Source organism: Taudactylus pleione, unplaced genomic scaffold (genome assembly GCF_031769625.1).
Source record: "Taudactylus pleione unplaced genomic scaffold, aTauple2 ptg000386l, whole genome shotgun sequence".
NCBI lineage: Eukaryota > Metazoa > Chordata > Amphibia > Anura > Myobatrachidae > Taudactylus > Taudactylus pleione.
In genome coordinates, this window is record NW_028284787.1 from 16,631,953 (window position 1) to 16,654,549 (window position 22,597).

The 22,597-nt window shown below is 41.9% G+C and overlaps 1 protein-coding gene across 1 annotated transcript in view; it reads right to left on the reverse strand.

Annotated features, from left to right (window-relative positions):
- Positions 1-22,597, reverse strand: part of GALNT1 (polypeptide N-acetylgalactosaminyltransferase 1) — a 338,886-nt gene that overhangs the window by 174,146 nt on the left and 142,143 nt on the right. Inside the window, exon 3 of the mRNA XM_088445731.1 lies at positions 8,729-8,903. Coding sequence (XP_088301857.1) covers positions 8,729-8,903 — 175 coding nt within the window. The remainder of the gene's footprint in view (positions 1-8,728; positions 8,904-22,597) is intronic.

Here is a 22,597-nt window from a genome sequence, read left to right on the forward strand (position 1 = left end):
ACGCCCCCTTTTCCGACGACCACGCCCCCTTCTCGGGCGCGCGCATGCCCTCTCTAGCTCCGGCGCCCTGCCTCCCGCCGGAGCTAGAAGGAACACTAGCCATGCATATACTTGCTATGTCACTTTGTAACGTGCATTACCATGGAATTACCCAAAACACATACAGGGCATTCAGAAATATATATTTTGATTATTAAATATTAGCCTGTACTTACTGTCATTTTACACAAGTCATTTAGCGATGGTGTGGTAGCAAGTAACTGGCTATCCCAATACCCAGCACTTAACCATACACAGAGCATCTTACACTGCAGCCCGGAATTAAATGCACCACGGATGAAAGGCATCTCATTGTCCTATAAGATAAGATGCCATTCCATGACGTGGTGCACCAGATGTTAATTGCGGCACATTACTTGCGTGTACATTTTTTTTTTATACATTTTTGTTTTGTGTATGCGGACTTGGCTGCCACAGCATTGAGGGCTACGCATTCAAGTTCCTGTACCACAATCTTGGCCACGTGGGCCAGGTGCCTGGCCAAAAATATATTACATCTGTTTGGACCCAAATTTTCATGTGATAGGGTAGGCCCAGGCCATTATAAACATAAGAATGTATGTGTAGCTGCACAGTCTCAGACATTAACCCGGTCGGTAACCCTGGACAAGGGTTTAAGCCGTGATTTCAGTACTTACTCTCTTTCACATCTGGGTGATGATCCTGGGTTATTCCCAGGTCATTACCCTTCACAACAAACCTGGGTCTTCCGTCTAACAGTGGATGCTTGGAGATTGTCATCTCCAAGTGCTACTGTGCCTGATAAGTCTTTTTTGGCATGACTCGGGTCATCAATAGCCGGGTTATACCTTTCAGAAATAATCTGGGGCACTGACCCAGGTTGCAAGTCCCGGGAATAACACTGATCGATTGCAGGGCCACGGACCAGGAACTCCCAACCATGTAGCTTCTGTTCTCACATAGCCAAGACCTGGAAAGATGTTCATGCACAGGAAAAACTTGGTTTGTATGTGTGAAAGGGGTATAACAAGCATCTAGGACAGAATCCTTAACATACTTCCTTGGATCTAGGTTATCCTGTACCACTAAGCAATACATTAATAGATTTCTACTGCTGAGTAGTGAACCAGGACAAAAAATGGTATCCTTTTGTTTGGTCGAAATCACATTAACAGACAGGGACCGCTTATAAGCATCTTCTAGTTTTCCAAACATAACATCCAGCTCTAAAGCTGGGTACACACTTGAACGACCTGGCGATCCTGTGACGGTCCGATACAATGTAACAATATATTCGTGTCCACGCTAGGGCTGGCGCCGGACCCAGAAAGGGGCACTCTTGTGCGCGCTGAAGGCGTCCAATAAGGGGCATGGTCACTCTTGATGGCATGCCCGGCACTTACGGACATGCTGGGCTGCCCCCAAGCTCCAGTCTGATTAGATGCTGGGCGTAAACACTGCACCACTATTTTTTCCCAACCAAAGGGATACTGCAGCCCGCGGGTGAGGACGGCACCCACCATGTTGTTTTAGCTAAACAGCCTAGTGGGAATGCTATATTATGTCTGCGCACATACTAACAATCCAGCGTATGAGGACAGAATACTTATCGTCATATGAATGCTGTTGCCGCTCCGCATTGTATAGCATATCATCCCATCTAACATGCAGCACATCACATGGGAAGAAACCACCATACAATTAATTAAATTATGAATCAGGGGTATACGCCATACGATGGTCGTTGTGAACCTTCGCAGATCACAAGATTGGCCACTATAGGCGGGGGCATTTAATGATAGGAGTGGCCCGTGTGCAGACTCAGTGCGGGCCCCTTCCTCTCTCCGGCGGACCCACTGTGCATTGTACATTTTGGCTCCGGGAAAGTGATTTCTGCTGTTCTGCAGCGCCAGATCGGCACTGGAAAGCAGCACTATGAAGACGTAACTATAAGACTATGGGTGCAGGGTGTGCGGTGTGGGCCCCCCTGGACTCAGGGGCCAGTGTGCCCAGCACACCCTGCATCCATTATAGATACGCCCCTGAATATAGGGTATAGTGTGTACCCAAGCTTTAATCTTCTACTCTGCTTCCTGTGAAATCTTGAAAAGGCAAACCTAAGATCATGGATATACAGATCCCAGTGTGCGCAAGAAAAATAAATAAAAGTATACCTAGCCAAAACATGCATTCTTTATTATGGTGCTATACAATGATTTAGTAAATGATCAGCAGGACATTCCTTCCCAGTTTGGGAATTTTCTATTGTTGCTTTCAAATGTGTATTACTATTTGCAACAGTAGAGAAAAATATTTTGATACCAAAACTAGTTTTCTGTCAAAATCTAAATGCTGCTTTAACAAGTAATATTTATAAATCAGAATATGAATGCAAGGCTTTTTGGAATTTGGAAATCATTGTCTGCAATAATATTGGATTAAAAATAAAAAACAAAAAGGATCTTCTCTGACAGAACCGGCAAAAAACTAGAATGTTATTTATTTATTTCTAACTATTATTATTTAAGGTATAGCTTTCAAAGTCCCACAGTAAGGGTGATACAATATTAACCTAATTCTCAAACAAAACCAGGTACATTGTAATAATGCATTTTTACTTTGTAAATGAATAAGTACTATGATCAAAATTATGGATATATATAGATATATATATATATATATTTATATTTATTACATTCTTTAGAACTGTTAGAATCCTATTTTAGCATTCCCGCTAGGATGTTTTAGCGGGGTGTAGCGTGCTGACAGATTTCAAAAGGGTAGAATGCGCCCTGCCCTGTCAGCACCCCGCTGAAACAACATACCGGGTGCCATCCCCACCTGAGGGACGGGTTGGAACAATTGTGATGCAGCGCTCACTGCCGGTGAATAGAGAGGGGAGAGGTTGGAGGCAGTGCGTAAATGCTGGGCGCGCCCCCAAGAGTGAAGAAAAGGGGGCGTGTCTTAAAGACAAAACCCTTTTCTCGTGGCCACGTCCACTTTTTGGGCGCACTATAGTGCCCTTTCTACAGCCCAAGGCCTTGCCCCGGACCTAGAATTAACACTACTATTTATTCCGTATACAGGTTGAGTCTCCCATATCCTAATATTCCGAAATACGGAATATTCCAAAATACGGAATTTTTTTGGCATTACTGAGATAATGAACCCTTTGATTTTTGATGGTTCAATGTACACAAACTGTCTAAGGCACAAATTATCAAAATATTGTATAAAATTACCTTCAGGCTGTGTGTATATGAAACATAAATGAAGTTCATTTCTGTACACAAACTTTGTTTGAACCACAAAATTATTGAATATATTGTATAAAATGACCTGCAGGCTGTGTGTATAAGGTGTATATAACACAAATGCATTGTGTGTGTATATTTGGGTCCTATTCCCAAATTATTGCATTATGGTATGCAATTATTCCAAAATTCGGAATATTCCATTATCCAAAATACCCCTGGACCCAAGCATTTTGGATATGGGAGACTCAGCCTGTACTGTATGTATAGCACTTTTTAATTTGTGTGTGATGGATACTTCTTGATCCTGTTTCCATAGGAGACTTGAAAAGCTGATAAGAATCGAAGACAAGGATGTTTAAATAAAATTTTTAGATAAACGCTGTATTTAATTACTACTAATATTCCCACTAAATGTGTAGTTGAGGCTGTTTATATAAAAATTTTATTTTTATATAAACAAACTCACGTTTATTAATTTGATTATTGGGTGTGCAGAGATTGATATAACTATCACAAAAAGTCACGTTACAATGTTCTTATTATTGACAAGTGACACTATAACATGAGAATTTCAGTCACTTTACTACAGCATTTGAGACTGAAATAAAAAGTAAGACTTCCATGAACCACGAATGTTATCAATCAAATGTTGTGTGAAATGTTCATTGAAATTAAAAAAAAAAAAATATTTAACAGTCAAAAACTTTGATAGTAATTATACAAAGTAACAATCTAAATGGTAAGCAGTAAGGTGCAAACTCTCCCACTGGAGAATGGTCAATGGAAGAGACAAGATGATGACACATTATACTATTTATGATTAATCAATTAGGGATAACCGCTAAGCAAGGTGAAAAAGGATAAGATCTGAGGTCGGTGCAGGAAGCAAACACCTTAGTTAAAAACAATCAGAGGTCAAGCCAGATACAAGGACCTGCAGCAGGGAAACACCAATGAAGCTGACCCTATCACCAAAAGTCCTCATTGACTATTTAAATCACTGTGACTTAAGGAGACTGCCCCGCACAGGAGAGTGTGATCGCAGTCCGTTTACAGTGCATAACGAAAAAGGCCCCAATTGCTATGCAACAGATCGGGACTCCGTATTCCTAGGCGCTGGCTCAATAACAGCAAGTCCAAACATCCCAAAACATACCCTGTATTGATTTCTCCAACGTGAATAGTTGGTACACTAGACAAATTCTGGATACGAGTTAAAGAATCAGGTTGGACGTATTATAAGACACCAACATAAATTACATTGTGAACTGTGAACAGATAAACAGTTAAATACAGAACCAAACTCTTGTGCACTGCTCCCCGGGAGATAATGTGCAGGGTGTGCTGCTGGTCAAAGGGGTGCCACTCCCTAGGTATACATATAAACAGGAATATGGCATAGAACCTGTGCTCAGACCCCTTTGGAATCAACAATGCATTTCAACCCTGTTGTGTCTTCTTCTGGGATATATGTCAGAGAACACGAACATCTGTAGAGGCAGAGGAAGGAAGACCGGGGCCACGCGACAGGAGGCAGGTGAGTCTCTTACAGTGAAGAAGGGGAAGAGATTGCAAACAATCATACCCGACACTTCCCCTCCCAAGGCGGAGGATTACGCTGTAGGTGGTCCATCGACACAGGGCAATCTCCGCACCAGGACACCGATCTCTCCTAGCAGCAGACCACAATGACGCAGGCATTCAATTAAGTGTACAGCGGGACACCGCACTACACTCAGGACATAAACATTCACCGGCCCTTTGGAGGTGAATATAGACTTCCAGCCACACTGCAGTACATGCACAAATAGTGCAAGTTTACAGACTGTGAACAGCATGTTCAGCCACACAAGAGTCGACACTTGATGCTATTACCTGTACTTGTTTATTGTCGTCATTCACTATATCTTGATATATATATAGATAGATATGCAGCAGTTTTTCTGTATAGCTCTCCAGTATACATTACTATATGCATACTGTCCTAGTACCACTATTTTAAATTGTGATACACAAGTTGTATTGATTGTTCATATTCAGTAAAACTTTCTGACATTATTTACGTGCACTACAGTGGTTTGTTGATTCCAAAGGGGTCTGAGCGCAGGATCTATGCGATATTCTAGATAAACATTTAACACCATCTTGGATTATACCATTCCCTTTATCCTAACATGTCACATTCCCTAAACCGGAGATCAGAGAAAATCAGGTCTCTTAGTTGTGCAATATTCTAAAATCCTGAATAGTATGACCTCAAACAGCTTGGAACTATTAGTTTTCCACAGCCAATCTACAATATCCTTATAAGTGTCCAATATAGCAAAATCTAACTATAAATTACCATCACATGACATAAAAGGCAGAGCAACCAGGCAGGTTGCATCTTTACAGCCTTACAGTAGTTTGGGAATAGAATTAATGTATGTACTCTCTATTGTACTAAGCAATTGTGACAATACAAAAGCTGGGGTTACTGTCCATCTGGGACAGTCCAGAGTTCAGGACATCTGTCTGGAATGTCATTAGTCCTGAACAGGCAGTGTCCAGAAATGCACTGCTGAGCTACCTGCTGTCAGAGATGACTGGCTAGTCCAAGTCACAATCTGAATCTCACGAGTGCCACCTGCAGCCCACCTCCTAGAGTCCTCTGGGTGGTGTTATAGTTCAAGGGTGGGCAAAATGCAGCCTGCAAGGCATTTGGGTCCAGCCAGTTAGAAGCAGCTGCTGCGCTGGTACTGTATTACTGTTGCTGGCCCGACAGTGAACAAAGAAAACTAAAGCTCCTAACAGCCCTTGCTGCTGGGAACCAAACACAGAATGCTCTCGGGAGTGGAGCCAAGTCCGGGCAGAAGCACCAAAGAAAAGAGACAGAGTGGAAGATTTAAATTAAGAGAGCCTGGAAGGGAACAGGACGCAAAGATGGGAGTTGGAGAGAAGAGAGAGTGGGTAGTTTGTAAGGCGGAAAGCTGTAAAATAAACTAATGCTGTGAAAGCAGGAGGATGAACAGGATCTTGGATCATTTTTATAAAAGGGACATGCATATATCTGTGGAAAATTATATTGTTATATACAAGATAGATAGACAGATATGTATAGGTGCTGGTAATGGGGTGACAGGTTGCATGCTGTAAGGAAATATGTGCCTATAGCAAAGAAAAATAGGAATATGAAAAAGTCTTCAGCCCATGGGGTAATATTGGACAGAACAAAGGTAATGAGCTGTAAGTAACTTGTATAGAGGGAACAATTTTCTTTTCATAAGGAGACATTTAAAAGTATGGGACTGACTGGGGGAATTTGACCCTCCAGACAATCAGGTTCGACCCAACATGTGCAGCCCTCCACAGTTCACCAAAACCGGCCAAGTGGCCCGCTCAGCTGAAATAATTTACCCACCCCTGTTCTAGTCTCTCATCCAGGTCTTGCATGGTTGAGTTAACCCATAATCACACCATGTTTCTGTACTGGCACGTGTAATCAATGGATTACAGGATTATGGAGGAGTTATGTTAGGGCTGGGATGCAATTCCTGGTGGAAAAAACCTTCAATTAACAGAGAGGACCCTTCTGGCTGTTGCTGCATATATGCGTGCTATCAGGTAATGGCGGCCTGAGCAGGTGCTTCTATGAATTGCATTCTGAGGAGTTTTCACAATGACTTATATAATGTAGTCAACCCCTTTCGTTCCATTTGTCATGACCATTATATACTATATAACTTGAGTTTATTTTAAATAAACCGAAGTTCATAATTATAAGGGTTTCTGCAGTGGCAAACACAGGATTTCTAGAGGGGTTTTTCCAAATGCTTGAATTAGAGTGAGTGTTGCCAGTCCATGAAGAGGGTATAATTATCACTTATCCAGCTTTAATATGCGTCATACAAAGTGTATTGTGTGTCATAATTCCATCATATACAGGACCAGCGATCACAGTAAGCCATTAAATGCAGCAGTAGGACCATCCTGTCTGAGCTAAATGTATTTATTTTAGATGTGGGCACCATTCCAGGGCATGGGAGCAAGTCCGGGAGAGCCTGGAGGAGCAGCAGAAGAACCTAGCACTGCCCTGGACATATATGTAAATATTGGGCTCTATAGCAGTGCATCCCTAACAGTGCATGTGTTCCAAATCCCCTAATTGGTGCACAGGTTATTTATTACTGGCTTATACATGTTAAAAGATCCACAGGTGGGGCTATTTATTTCATTTATGATACTGAGAAGAACATGCAGCGCTAGTATAATTCCATTATATTACTATTGTGGTCATGGTGTGGGCTGGGGAGGGGGGTTTCCAAGCAGACGGAAACCCCCCCCTGCGTTGGTCTATGTTCTGGTATGCTTAAAATGTTTATTTTTCTTGTAAACTAGATGTATAAATACAATCATTTATATAGTACGGACAATAAATAATCAAGGTAGACAATGTATTTTGGGTTGTATAAAATCCAGTGCATAAATGTCTAGAAATCAGATTCCATCTTGGTCAGGTTGCTGTTCTTTACTGCACTCCCTGTAATAAAATGTTTGCCGTAAGCCACAGTAGATGGAGACTTCAGTGCTGTGATGGTGAATAAATGTGTGTGTGGGATCTGATGGCATAAGAAGGTGCAAGTGGAGAAAATGGCACATAGAGGGACATGTGAGGGCCTGAAATCTGAGAAATTAAATAGGTGTACACCTACTACTACTTTAGCCACACACCCTTATCAGAAAGCTGAAAATAATAGCCCTAACAAAAGCGGTGTTATTCCATAGAGTTTACATGCTATTTTAATTAACACTTAACTAGTAAAGTAATTTACAGGAATTACATATATTTACATAATTTCTCTTGATACAGTACACAAATGAAAACACATAAAATGTGCAAATAACAATTTGTGTTTACAAAAGATAGGACTTGACAAACAAATTAATGAATGAATGTATACACTGTTAGTCAATACAGTGTATACACGGCCCTGTCTTGTACTGTCCATACACTACTTAAAATTATCAACTGTGCTCCAGTTATGTCATCTTTTTGTAAGGCTTTTTTTATTTTTTTATTTTTTTTAATAAATTACACAATTTCTACCACTATTTTTGGCCTATAAGATGTAGGAGAACATTGAACAATCTTTAGTGTTATTAATTCCTATAATGTGTTGCTACAAAGCAAATTTTAACCATGTTTTTGCCTTTTAAAAAAAAAAAAGAAAAAAAAAAAGGCAAATAATGTAAAAATGCAAAGGCGATTGCAGCTTATTAAGTATATCTTTACTCCTGAATCATATTTGCTATTAAATATGTTTTAAGTAAGGGACTATAATTAATTTTCAGGAAATACTGTCTCTTTTGGTAACAAATTCATACCTAATGAGCATTTGGCAGACCATTTTCTCCAATTACTTTCCTTTCCAATTATACACAGATTTAACATAATAATGCAACACGCTCACCCTTCTAGCCGGACATCAGGTAAAGATCTGTTGAGTGCTATCATCTCACTAGCCATTAAATTGAATTGATTGACTTTAAACATTTCCTTCATCTTCTCTTGGTCCTCTTTAGGAAGAACAACAGGTTTCCCCATTTCTCCAGGGCCTTCATGTGGCTTCTGAACAATACCAGGACCTGGAAGAAAAAGGTGAAATTTGCTTGAGCAAAATTATATCAATACAATTACTGGACATGTTATCTCTGCTTGTTTGTATATGTGGTAGGGCTTTGTAAACACATATACCATAGTTTTTAAGTTTCAACCATTAAAATGCAAATTATAACTTTGCAAGCTCAGCAATATTAAGAAAAAAACGGTACACAGTTTACCTATTGAAAACAAAACTAAAAACTGGTAGCTGCAATCATGAAATTATTCTGCTGTGTTTCAAAGTATAGGCCGATTCATAGAATTTGATGTAATTAAATGCATATTTAATGTACGCATTTGTTTCCACATTGAGCAACATCTGTTATCTTTACTATTCGTAGCATAACATGAATTAAAGCAATTTGCCAATTAAGGTCATGTCAGGACAGTATATCTGATAAAAGGCAAACTCAGTAACGACTGCATCCCATTCAAAGTTTCAGACCTGGGGGCATTTTTACTAACCAGCAGGTTGTCAAAGCCACCAGATATGCATCTTGAAAATCCAAGGGCACCATGAAATCTCCTGGTTCCCTGCCAATACAATCGACCAAAGGGTTTCCATCCAAAACCTGGGTACTCGGATAAATGTGTTGAGTCCCTTAGGTTTAGAATAATATCCCTTTCCTAGTAGATTCACTGGAACCGGGATCTTTACCCCTGACACCATCAGGGAGTGTATAGCGTGCTGGAGGGCCACTTTTACCTTCACCAATATCTAGTAAATGTGAAGTCCAGTTATAACTGACAGTTTTTGTTCTTTCAGAATAAAGACAGTACAGTATAACATAGAGCAAAACCTCATGCATTTAAACAAAATATTTGCAATAGGTTCTTAATCAAACTACAAAAAGCACAACAGCTTAGTAGGACATTGAGCTCTGTATAACCTGGCTACACAGGGAGAGGTATATAGGGCCATGATTTTGGAAAAAGAAGCCCAAGAGGGTCCCTGAGGAGCTGGTAGGTGGGATGTGGTGACTCTCTATAACAGTGAAGACATAATCCATTCTGCATGAAGTCCTGAGGGGACAACCCACCAGACAGGTCATACATGAAACCAGCACAGGGCTTTCGCCTCCCACCTCTCGTTTTATTTCGTCATAACAATATCCCTTATGTTATGCAAAGTAATATATTACAATGTGACAGTGTTTCATACCCAAAATAACCCACAAACCTGCAGCAGAGGGCTAATGAGGAGAAACAGCAGTGATAGTTATAACTGACCGTTTATTCAGGAACAAAGGCAATATAACGTAGCACAATTACACAAGTCACATATAATGCAAATATATATATATATATATATATATATATATATATATATATATATATATAGTAAAGATGAATGGCGTCACTCACAGGTCTTGTAAGATAAGAATCACGCTGACAACTGCGTCACTCTCGTTCGACGTTTCAGTCAAAGAGACTTTTATCAAGAACATACATATGCACACACACACACATATTATATATATATATATATATATATACACATACATACATACATACATACATACATACATACATACATACACACACACACATAAGCTCTTAGTCAACTACAAACAGCACCCTATGCTAAGTAGGAAAATCGAGCTCTGTATAATCTGGCCATCCAAGGAGAGATATACAGGGAGACTGACCAAGCCTCCAGAAAATATTTGCAAGTAACCAACAATACATGTAGGGCCAAAAATACCAAAGTGACCATCTTCACAGAAAAAAAAGTGAACGTGAAGCACTCTCTAACCTCTTATGCCGCAGTCTGGGGGTTTGGGAACAAAAAGTAAACCATTTTCAATAGTGGCATAAGTCACCCAAAAATCCTTGCCTAAACACCTCAGTTTGGCAGGGTCTACATATATATATATAATATATATACACACAGTAAATATATTTGCAAAATAAGGCCATTAACCTCAACTTCCTAGACACATCAGTCTGGTAGGATCTACCTGCATATAGCATCTCTGCATGGGGGGCGTGGCCTGGCAGCCATCAAGAACGGACGTGTGTCTTTTCTCCTGGCAGACATCTCATTGTGGAGAGATCCTGACCCATCTGGACCCTATTGGTGGCCACTGCCCCTTGTCAGCTGCTAGCGGGGGACGCTGCCGCAGAATCGGGAGACATATCCTCTGTCTCTGAGGATTGCAGCCTGCTCACCTCCTAGGATCCCCTGCCTCCAGTACCGCCGCGCCCCGGAGAGGAAACGCGCAACGGGCTCTCTCCTGCCGGCCCGGCTTGACTTTGGGAGCCCTGCTCGCAGCGCCTGTTCCCGCCCGCTGCTGGATCCCACTCACCTCACCCCTCTCCTGCTGGTAAGTCCTGTCACGGCCACGGCTTGGATGAGCGACGTGGCCGTCCTCCGTCTCCAGCCTGTCAGCGGGAGGACTGCTCAATTCGCGGCTGCGGAAGCGATGCGCGCGGTCTCCCGCAGCCCATCTTCCCTCTCTGCCTCTCAAAATAGCTGGACTGATATTCCCGCTTGCCAGACCTGCCACCCCAGCATACGTAAAGGGCAACTACCTGGCACATACCCAGTTCCTTCCTCCTGCCTCCATCTTGGGCCTCACAGACGCTGTGCTACAGCACAAACTCCAGCACTGAAGCCCCAGGGGGTAGTGAATCTAACAGCCTGCTCTCTCTCGTACACACCAAGAGGTTCAACCTATTGAGCTCCCTTTGAAGCTAATATTTGAAGTTAATAACCACCATATTCATCTCTAAGTGCATGATTCATATATCTCCCTATTACTGGCAAGAATTCTCCACCTGGTGGCTAGAGCATGTAACTTCCATTCACTACTGGAATTAATTTTGATACATACATAGTGTTTTTCACTTTAATTCATATCACCATAGTGCCTACTTAAAAGCCGCAAGATGACTGACACCCTTCCATTTTAGATGGGACGGTTCCTTCTTTGATGGCTGCCTAGCTATAGGCTTCTGGGGGGGGGGTCTGTGCTCGCATGTGGCTCACTTACATGACACACCTACGCTAATTTACTCTCTTTGCCCAACTCATTTATTGCCTCCATATATCTCACATTCTCTCAAAATGGGCAAAAACAAGAAAACTACAAACAAGAGAGAAGAATCTCGTCCTAGAAACGAAACACCTCAGTCAGACCTGCGACCTTTCCTCCTGCCAACACCTTCCAAGTCCGGCTCCACTCAAGATAATTTAGAATCTTCTTCGGCCCAGTCTAACCCTTCAAGTCCCTCCTCAATTGAAGACCCTTCTCTTCTATCCTCATCTAAAGTCGGCAATGAGATCAAAGAAATACTGGCTTACATTAAAACCTTACCAACTAAACAAGACCTCCAAATTACCATAAGGCAAGAAATGGCATCGGTCAAACACGATTTATCTCTACTTTCAGACCGTCTTACTTTCTTAGAAGAGTGTCAAGAATCGACAGATAGTACGCTCTCCAAATTTAAGGATGTTATATCTTCCCAATCAACTTAACTCCAAGCTTTACAGTCTAGAATAGACGAACTGGACAACAGGGGTAGACGGAATAACATCCGTATTAGGGGCTTATCGGAAGATGTCCAATCCTCCAACCTGATAGATGCCCTGACGAAGATCTTTAACGAAATCCTCGGCAAAGACCCGAACGATAAAAAAGTTTTTGACAGGGCCCATCGAGCTTTATGCCCTCGAGGCTCTTCCTCGGACAGACCAAGAGATGTCATCTGCCGACTTCACTATTTTACCCAAAAGGAAGATATCCTGCACAAAGTCAGACAATTGGACGGAGTGGACTTTAACGGTGACATCTTCCAAGACTTATCTTGGCACACCCTACAATTACGGAGAGCGCTACGACCTTTGACAGAACTCCACCAACGCCAGCTCAAATACCGCTGGGGTTTCCCATGTCACCTTCAGGTGACGTTCTCCAGCAAAATTTTATCCCTTCACTCCCCTCTCATTCTGTGCTACCCTGAGCTTCCCTACAATCGAGACACGTGAGTGGAAAGACCCTTTGATCCATTTAGACCAGCCACCTCGTCCAGAAAAACACTTTGTGGCAGACAGTTCAACATTCACGACACAGACCGAAGACCACCTCTGTTCATCATGAAGTGGAAGGCACTTGAAAAATGGATATCCGCCTGGTCTTATTGTTCCAGTTTGCTTCTCTTTATTCTAGGTTTTTGCCCGGACTGAGTGAAGTGAACGTTCAACTTGAAAGGATTTCAATCCTTCATTACCTGAGAAACTTTGTTTCTATTAGGGATTACAATTTAATAATGATGTTTCTATATGTCTTGATACGGTTTAAGCTATTATATTCATTGTTGGCTTATGTTGGGATCGCTACATTTGTTCCAATTACGATCCCATTATCCTTTCTCTTTCTCTGATATAGATGTGATGTCAATGTTTTCTTATTATTGTTAATAGTTAACAGGGCCATGTTAGGCATAGACCCCCATGTGCCCCCTTACCCCGCACTCCATGTTTTCACCTACTGAGATCTTGGATAAGATGCTTTATTCCATTATCTCAATCGCGGGATTCTCACTGTTACTGATAGTATTGTATTGTTTACTATTTTTGTGTGTTCTTTTTTTTTTCTTTTTAACACTCTAAATTTTTTTTTTTTCCTTTCTCATTGGGATCTTTATTGCTCTTTATATCTAGGTTTACCTAATGTCTACAGACACTAAACTACATATCTCCTCTATCAATGCCCGGGGCCTAAACATCCCGGAAAAAAGGTCTAAGCTTCTACATTTTTTATGGACCAATAGAGTAGACGTAGCAATGATCCAGGAAACCCACTTTAGATCAGCCACCAATATTCCCTCCCTGTGAGATCGCCATTTCCCTACCTCCTTTTTTTAACAATAACCCTGAGGGAAAGTCAAAGGGAGTTGCCATCCTTTTTTCTCAGAGGCTTCCCATTACCGATATAACTGTCCATAGACTAATCCCAGGTAGAGTCCTCTTGATAAATTGTCAACTTTTTAATCAAACCTTCTCATTCATTAACATATACGCTCCCAATCAAGCCCAACATACTTTCCTCAAATCCGTTCTGGATCAGATAGACCCCCTCATGAAGGGTATAACAATAATTGGAGGTGACCTCAATTGAACTATGGATCCTACTCTAGATACTTCTAATAGCTCCCCTAGTTTCTCAAACGCTAAATACCGCCATGTTAGGAAAGCATTTCTTGACTACCAGTTGGCCGACTCATGGAGAGTCTTACACCCCTCAACCCATGACTATTCTTTTTACTCCCACCCTCATAAAGCATATTCCCGCCTTGATGATCTGTTTTTGAGCCATAGACATCATCATCTGCTCGCTGATGCCTCTATTACATGGTCGGACCATGCTCCTGTCTCGCTGAAGCTGGCTTTACCCCATTTCTCACCGAGACAGTGGACTTGGCGACTCAATGAGTCTATATTACAAGATGCACACTGCAGGGCTGAGATTGCTGCGACTCTAGCTGACTATCTTGTTCATAACGATACTCCGGAAGTCTCCCAGATTACTCTCTGGGAGGCACATAAATGTGTACTCAGAGGCAAATTCATTCAATTGGGTTCCCACATTAAAAAGCATAAATCTGCGCAGACCTCTACCCTGCTCCAGCGTATCAGCCAACTTGAGACCTTACACAAGTCCTCCCTATCTGGGAACACCTACTTCGAGTTGTCTACAGCACGTGCGGCTCTTAATAAATTACTCTCTGACAACATCAAATCATCATTACGGAAATGCAAAAGTAGGTTCTACTAGTGGGGGAACAAACCAGGGAAGCTCCTAGCGCGGGCCTTGAGAACTCTGTGAGCAGCTGGGTTTATACATACCATCAAAGATAGCTCTGGCTCATCTCATTCACTGACATCTAAAATAGCTTCTTGCTTTCAACAATACTATTCTTCTCTTTACAATTTGACAGACCCCTCTACGGAATCATCACCCTTCCCCTCTTCAAAAATGGCCTTAGAATATCTTTCTTCTGGTTCTTTTCCCTCCATCTCTACATCTGATAGAGACTCCCTGGAACTCCCCTTTACGTTAAAGGAGGTTGAATTGGCTATATCTCTTCCTCCCCCTCGGGCAAAAGTCCTGGTCTCCTGGTCCCGATGGTTTGACCATAGCTTATTACAAAACATTTAAAGAAACATTGGCTCCTATGTTACTTCGTGCTTTTAAATCGATCTCTGCAGAATCCCAGTTTTCTAATCAATCCCTAGAAGCTCATATTTCAGTTATCCCTAAACCAGGCAAGGACCCCTCCCTGTGCCCAAGTTACAGACCCATCTCGCTCCTTAATGTTGACATGAAACTATACGCCAAACTCATAGCTAACAGGATTCATCCCCTACTCCCTCAATTGGTCCATAGTGATCAGATTGGTTTCGTTAGAGGCCGGGAAGCTCGTGATAATACTACAAAAGTACTCAATCTTATGCATCTAGCATCCCAGAAGAATACTCCTGTAATTTTCCTATCAACTGACGCTGAAAAAGCATTCGACAGGATCAGTTGGAAGTTTATGAGGTCTGTGCTTGGCCACGTGGGACTGGGTCCTCTTGCTTTACATAGGATTTTAGCCCTATATAAGACTCCTCATGCACGAGTCAGAGTTAACGGCACCTTGTCAGAGGTCTTTCCCATTATGAATGGCACTAGACAGGGTTGCACATTATCTCCGTTAATCTTTATACTATGTATGGAAGCCTTAGCGCGATCCATACGGGCCAATCCTAACATTTCAGGTATATCTGCAGGTGGGACGGAACATAAACTTGCTATATTTGCAGATGACCTGCTAGCTACCATATATCATCCAACTATATCACTACCCCACCTAATGGATGAATTTGCTAAATTTGGAGATTTATCTAATTTTAAAATTAATTCACCAAATCTAGAGCCCTTAACATCTCCTCCCCCTCCTGAATAGTGGCTGGCCTACAATCTGCCTTCCCGTTCTCATGGCACCCCACCCATATCACTTACCTAGGGGTTAAACTCACTAAAGATATGTCACAACTATTCCATGCCAACTTCTTCCCTCTCATTGTCAATTCGTTTAGATTATAACCACTGGCATCTAAAGCAGCTTTCTTGGCTGGGGAAGATTAATGTGGTCAAGATGAACACACTCCCCAAATTGCTTTACGTTCTATCAATTCTCTAATCCGTCAGTTTATTTGGTCTCGAAAACGCCCCAGAATTAGACGAGACTTATTATCGCGGTCAAAATAATCAGGTGGCCTTCAACTTCCAGACATTAAGTCTTATTATCATGCCATCCACCTGAACAGAGTACTTGAGTGGACTAAGAACAGAGACATTAAGCAATGGGTTGCTCTAGAAGGCTGCTTTATGGAACAACATTCTGAAATTGTGCCATGGTTACCTTCTCTTCCCAAATTTTATCCTCTTCACCCAACAATTTCCTCAACGCTTGCTATTTAGAAGTCTATGAGAAAACTTTCTTCCATCACCTCTGACTTTGGTCCTCTTACCTCATTTCTAGCCAATCCCAAATTCCCACCATGCCTTAAACCCTCACATTTTTCAGCTTGGACCTCTACAGGCCTCTTTAGAGTGGGCCAACTGGTATCTGTTTCAGGTATTAAACAATTCTCGGAGATTCGTGAAAATTGGGAAATTCCTCAATTGGATTTTTGGAAGTTCCTCCAGGTTCGCCATTTCTTAAATTCAGACAATAACATAGTTCTAGCAAAAAGGGAACTCACACCGTTTGAGAAACTATGTGTCTCCCCTCTCCAGCTCTCTCATATGATTTCTGTCCTTTATCGATTATTGTCAGAACAAGCACCTTCCCTTCCTCCCTGGACTAATATATGGGAAAAGGATTTAGGCCTTACCCTCTCCGATCAAGATTGGCATAATATCTTCATTAAAACACATTCTAGCTCTATCTGTGCGACCATACGAGAAACACAGTATAAGATTCTTATAAGATGGTATAGACACACCTCTCTTCTGCATGCTATGTTCCATCCCTTCCTAACACCTGCTGGAGATGCTCCTCAGCTCCTGGTTCTTTGAAACATATCTGATGGGATTGTCCTCGACTAACGACTTTCTGGTCTGAAGTGGTCACTATCTCCCAAAGCATCACAGGCCACCCTGTGCCTTCAGACCCTGCTTTTTGGCTGTTAAACCACTCACCCAATCGGTTTCCGGATTAAAAAAATCCCTACTTAGACACTTAAGCAATGCAGCGCGTTCCGTCATTCCTATTAGGTGGAACTCTGATAAATCCCCTTCTCGTAAAGATTGGTTCCATAGGATCAATTATTGTCTATGGAGGATATTATAAGCTCCATGTCAGACAAACTTTCAGACTTTACTAATACCTGGCAACCCTGGTTAGAATATAAGTCTTCCATTGATTATAAGACCTATATGACACTTGCATAACAAAATACCTATTTTATAACTTTCAACTATGGTTTACTATCCCTTTCATATTTGTAAGGATCCCGTTTTTTTTTTTCCTTTTTTTTTTCTTTCTCTTCCCCTATCTCCCTGTAGTATTAGTTGTGTATTTATATTTTGTTTGATGTGAATTTTTTTAAAGATAGATTAACAGATTCAATGTTATGTTTTTTTTTTATGAGAAATGTTTGTATTTCTTTATTTTTGTTAAATACTAATAAAAATAGAAAATATATATAAAAAAAAAACATCTCTGCACAATAGGCAAATAGGCACTAAATCACCAGCCACCAAAGTTGGTAGGATTTCAGTGTAAAGCTGGCCACACACTAGACCAACTTTCATCCAACTTGTTGATTGGTTGGAATGAAAATCTGGTAAGGAATGAAAGCAAATGACAATCAGCAATTTGCTCCCAAATGCCGGAAAATGGACAAAAACTGTTGTTTGTTAAATGTTTGATCTAAACAATTTGTTCAAACTTGTCTGAATGACCATTTTCATCTGTTTTCTGGCATTTAGGAGCAAATTGCTTATCATTTACTCCCATACGTTACCAGATTTTGATTCCAACCAACCAACAAGTTGGATAGTTGGATGCAAGTTGGTCTAGTGCAGGGGTCTTCAAACTTGGCCCTCCAGCTGCTGTGGAACTACACATCCCAGCATGCACTGCCACCTTTTTGATATAACAGCATGCTAAAACTATGTGCAGTGCATGCTGGGATGTGTAGTTCCACAGCATCTGGAGGGCCAAGTTTGAAGACCCCTGGTCTAGTGTGTGGCCAGCTTAATACCTTTCCTAATACAAGGCATACTCAGAGCCACCACAGCTGAGCTTCCCTAATTAATTAGAAAAGAGGGGGATGACCAGCCCAGTTTTCACAAGTACATGTGAATTACAATGTAACCTGTAGCTGAGGGTTCAATTGGAGCACTTCTCTTATGCTGGGCATACACTATACAATTATCTGTCAGATATCTGTCCAATCTGGCTGGTTGGAATGAAAACCTGGTAATGTATGGGAGCAAATGACAATCGATTATATGGTTTTAAACACTGGAAAACGGACAAAAACTATTGTTCAAATTGGTTACATTTGTTTTATTTAACCAATTTGGATGAATGTCCATTTTTGTCTGTTTTCCAGTGTTTGTGAACAAATGTTCAATTGTCATTTGCGCCCATACATTACCAGATTTTCATTCCAACCAGCCAGATTGGACAGGTAATTGCATAGTGTATGCCCAGCATAGGTCATACAAAGGCAACATACCTTCACAGATATCCAGTAATGGTGAAATACGGATATAACTGACAGTTTTCCCAGAAAAATAAAGGCAGTATATAATAAAGCAAAACTTAATTTGCCATAAGCTCTTACATCAACTACAAAAAGCACCAACAGCTTAGTAGGATATTGAGCTCTGTATAACCTGACCACCACAACAGAGAGGTATATAGGTGCATGATCTGGGAAAAGGAAAGCCCAAGGAAGTTCCTGCCCAGAAGCTGGTAGGTTTGACTGACCCCAGCATAGGAGCAGCAGCCACCTGTCTTTCAGCTTCTTTGGACATAACAAGATCTCTATTGGTATGCAAAGTCTGAGAACAAATGTGACAATATTTCACACCCAAATTAGCCCAAACCTGCAGCAGAGGGTAAATGAGGAGAAACAGCAGTGATAGATTATGATTGACAGTTATTCATAAAAAGGCAGCATAACACAGCAGATTTTAAAAAAAAAGTCACATACAATGCACATAGATACAGTTTGATATATAGTCCACCTATATGCACCAAGCTCTTTTAGCAACTACCATAAGGCCCAGGTAGTATATTGAGCTCTGTATAACCTGAACACCGTAGAGAGAGGTATACAGGGAGACCGAGCCAGCCTCCTGAGAAACTAGCCACTGAGAGCACATGAGAGTGGTCTCTGGCCGACTCATATAGAGGGAGGCTGGGAGAAGCAACCAGGACACGGGAAGTCTTACGACTGAACCAGTATCCAGGTCGGGGAGGGGCCGCCAGGGGATAGCGTACATCCCCTCATGCTGTATGGATCCACCCGGCACACTGAGATGGTCGCCACCATCAAGTCCCTGGCTGTCAGGATCCCTCATGTCCAGGTGGTCTAGTGACGGAGACAGTTTACACATGGCTCTGCACAACTGCGTCCTCTGGCGGGTCTCCTACCGCTGGAGGCACGGACTGCCACACAGGGTCCCCCACGTCAGCGGCAGCAGAGAACCCCTTACCTGTCATCCCCGATGTTTCCGGTTGCAGACCTAGGCTGGTTAGGCCCGCCGAAAGTACTAGCCTGATGCTAGAGTTCTGGCCCGGTGGGGGAAGACGGAGCGGCGACATGAGCATCTATCCGGACGCTAAGCTGCTTCAGGGCTTCCATCGGTCAGCCACGTGCCGCCACTCAGAGAAAAAAAACAAAAAAAACAAAAACTTGTTTGGGGACTACTCCTGCACCAAACAGCAAAAAACTGACTGCCTGTAGCCAGGGGCGGGGTATATATGGAGGAGGGCCCAGGGCATCCTGGGAGCTATAGCTTGTTGACTGGTGCCTGGATCACTCCAGCTACATACCCAAGGTAATTTCTGTGGACCCTATGGAACCCAAAGAAGAAAGCTGTAAAATCACAGAACGTTGTGTAGAAAACAGCCGCTGACATTGTAATGTAGCATTTCAGATACAAATGCAGTTGCCTAAAAAAAATACATGCTGCATATCTGCTTGTACGTCTTATTTTCTCTGCATTGTAAATAAGACGCCTTTAGGGCTAAACATTTTGTGAGTCAGTTTTAACACCAGTTAAGCTGCTCATGGCTGGGCAACATGAATTATCGGAGTTCGAATGGAGCATCAGAGCGGGTGCCCAACGAATTTGACATTCTATTTCTGAAGTTGTGTGGACACTCAACATTCCTCTATCTACGGTGTCACGTGTGTACTGGAAATACCTCATGGAAGGCATAACCACCCATTGTGGGCAAGGCAGTGGCCGACCACAGGTGCTTAATGATCGTGACCAGCGGTGTCTGGCCAGAATTGTCCATGGAAAACAGACAAGCGACACTGGCTCAAATCACATCTACATTCAATGCAGGAGGTACCAAACGCATATACAGCAGATCAGTGCAGCGTTCTTTAGCTTCCATGGGATATGGGAACAGAAGACCCTCCAGAGCGCCCCTGTTAACACTACGACACAGCACCTCAGCAGGGCTTGTGACATTGCTAATTGGACCCTGGGAGGACTGGCAACATGTGGTGTGGTCCGATAAGTCAGGGTTTCAGTTGTTGCAGGCTGATGGTAGGATTCCGGGGTGGTGCAGACCCCATGAGGCCATGGACCCCAGTTGTCAACAAAGCACCATGCAGGTCTGCCAGAACTCGTCATTGACCAGTAACCGCTACACTGCATTGCTTGATGACCATTTGCAGCGCTTCATGGACTTCATGTACCCCCAAAACGATGTACTATTCCAGAAGGATAATGCACCATGTCATCAGGTTGTCCAGTACTGGTTCAAGGAGCATATTCGGGAGAGGTCGGACGAAAGGTGTGGCCACCACATTCGCCAGACATGTACCCAATTGAGCATTTATGGGATGTGGTAGAGAGGTCCAATCACACCCAAGACGTCTTCTATCCACTTGTGGAATCGATGCCACGCAGAGTTGTTGTACTTCACAGGGCCAGAGGGTGTCCTACACGTTACTAGACATCTATCCATGAATTTTGACACTTGTGTATAAGAAAAAAGCATGTGACTGCAAGTGTCCATGATATGCATCTAACAACAATACTGCCTCTGATCATGAATAACTAGACAGCCTGAATGCTGCAAAAAGAGCGATGCAGTCACCTGATTTCCTAACATATTATTATTATTTATTACCAGTTATTTATATAGCGCACACATATTCTGCAGCGCTTTACAGAGAATAGTTGGCCATTCACATCAGTCCCTGCCCCAGTGGAGCTTACAATATATATATTCCCTACCACATGCACATACACACTAGTGTTAATTTTTTATGTTTGAAGCCAAATTAACCTACCAGTATATTTTTGGAGTGTGGGAGGAAACTGGAGCACCTGGAGGAAACCCACGCAAGCACAGGGAGAATATACAAACTCCACACAGTTAAGAGACGAGGTGGGAATTGAACCCACGACCTCAGTGCTGTGAGGCAGTAACGCTAACCATTACACTGTCTGTGCTGCCCATATATGTAGATAGAAAAGGTAAACTAGGTAGGCTAGGTGGCACTTCACATGAAGTTCACATTGAAACAAATATGCTTCAAACAACATTTTATTGCTATACAAATTTAACGACTGGCATACTAGGCAAGCATAGAGTGCAGAGGGGAATGTATGCTTTTTCTATGCTTTTGTCACATTGGCAGAAGAAGTGTTAGCCTATAAAGGAATGGCATGGATGCTAGTTTTCTACTTTTATATATTTTCCCCCTTCATTCTAATAAATGTTGGGAGGTGGGATATAAATCATAAAATAATGTTTGGGTGGACCTCTTTAAAAAACCAACAAAAGTTAAGTTTTCAATTAAGAGTCATATTGGGCTGACCCTCCACCTCAACTCTGTAGAAAAGTACAATAATACCTCCTCATTCCATTAAAGATAGGTGAAGGCTGAAACCATATATTTACATCAAAGTCCTAAAAGGATTTCATGAAGGTCAGGAAATAGAGAATGCAATCATAACTGTTTTAACCTTTATAAATGTCACTGTTTGTGTGTATTTTTGTAATTTTCCCAGTACAGCATTATGGTCACTTGGTCCAGTTCACCAGTCACTAGTGCCTGCTGTGTTAAAAAAGCATCTCCCTCCAGTGGCATAGAAGTGACAGAGAGAATTGTGGACTTATTTAGTGACATGAAAATTACTATTGGTTACTCAGCTCAATAATGTACAGCCTGTGAGATATAGTAACCCAAATAGTGGCCTCACTTGCTCTTTAAGTCAAAACATTTTTTCGAACTGTGTTTATATTTAGCTGTGCTTTTCTTTCTGAACATGCGTGAATCTATGTGAATGGAGTCATGAACAAACAGTCAAATAGATACATACTTATGTTTAGAGTTTTTAACTAAAATTTTGTTTTGTGTGTGAATTTCCCAGATTTGTTTAAACTGGGTTAATTTTGGTTTTTAAATACTCAG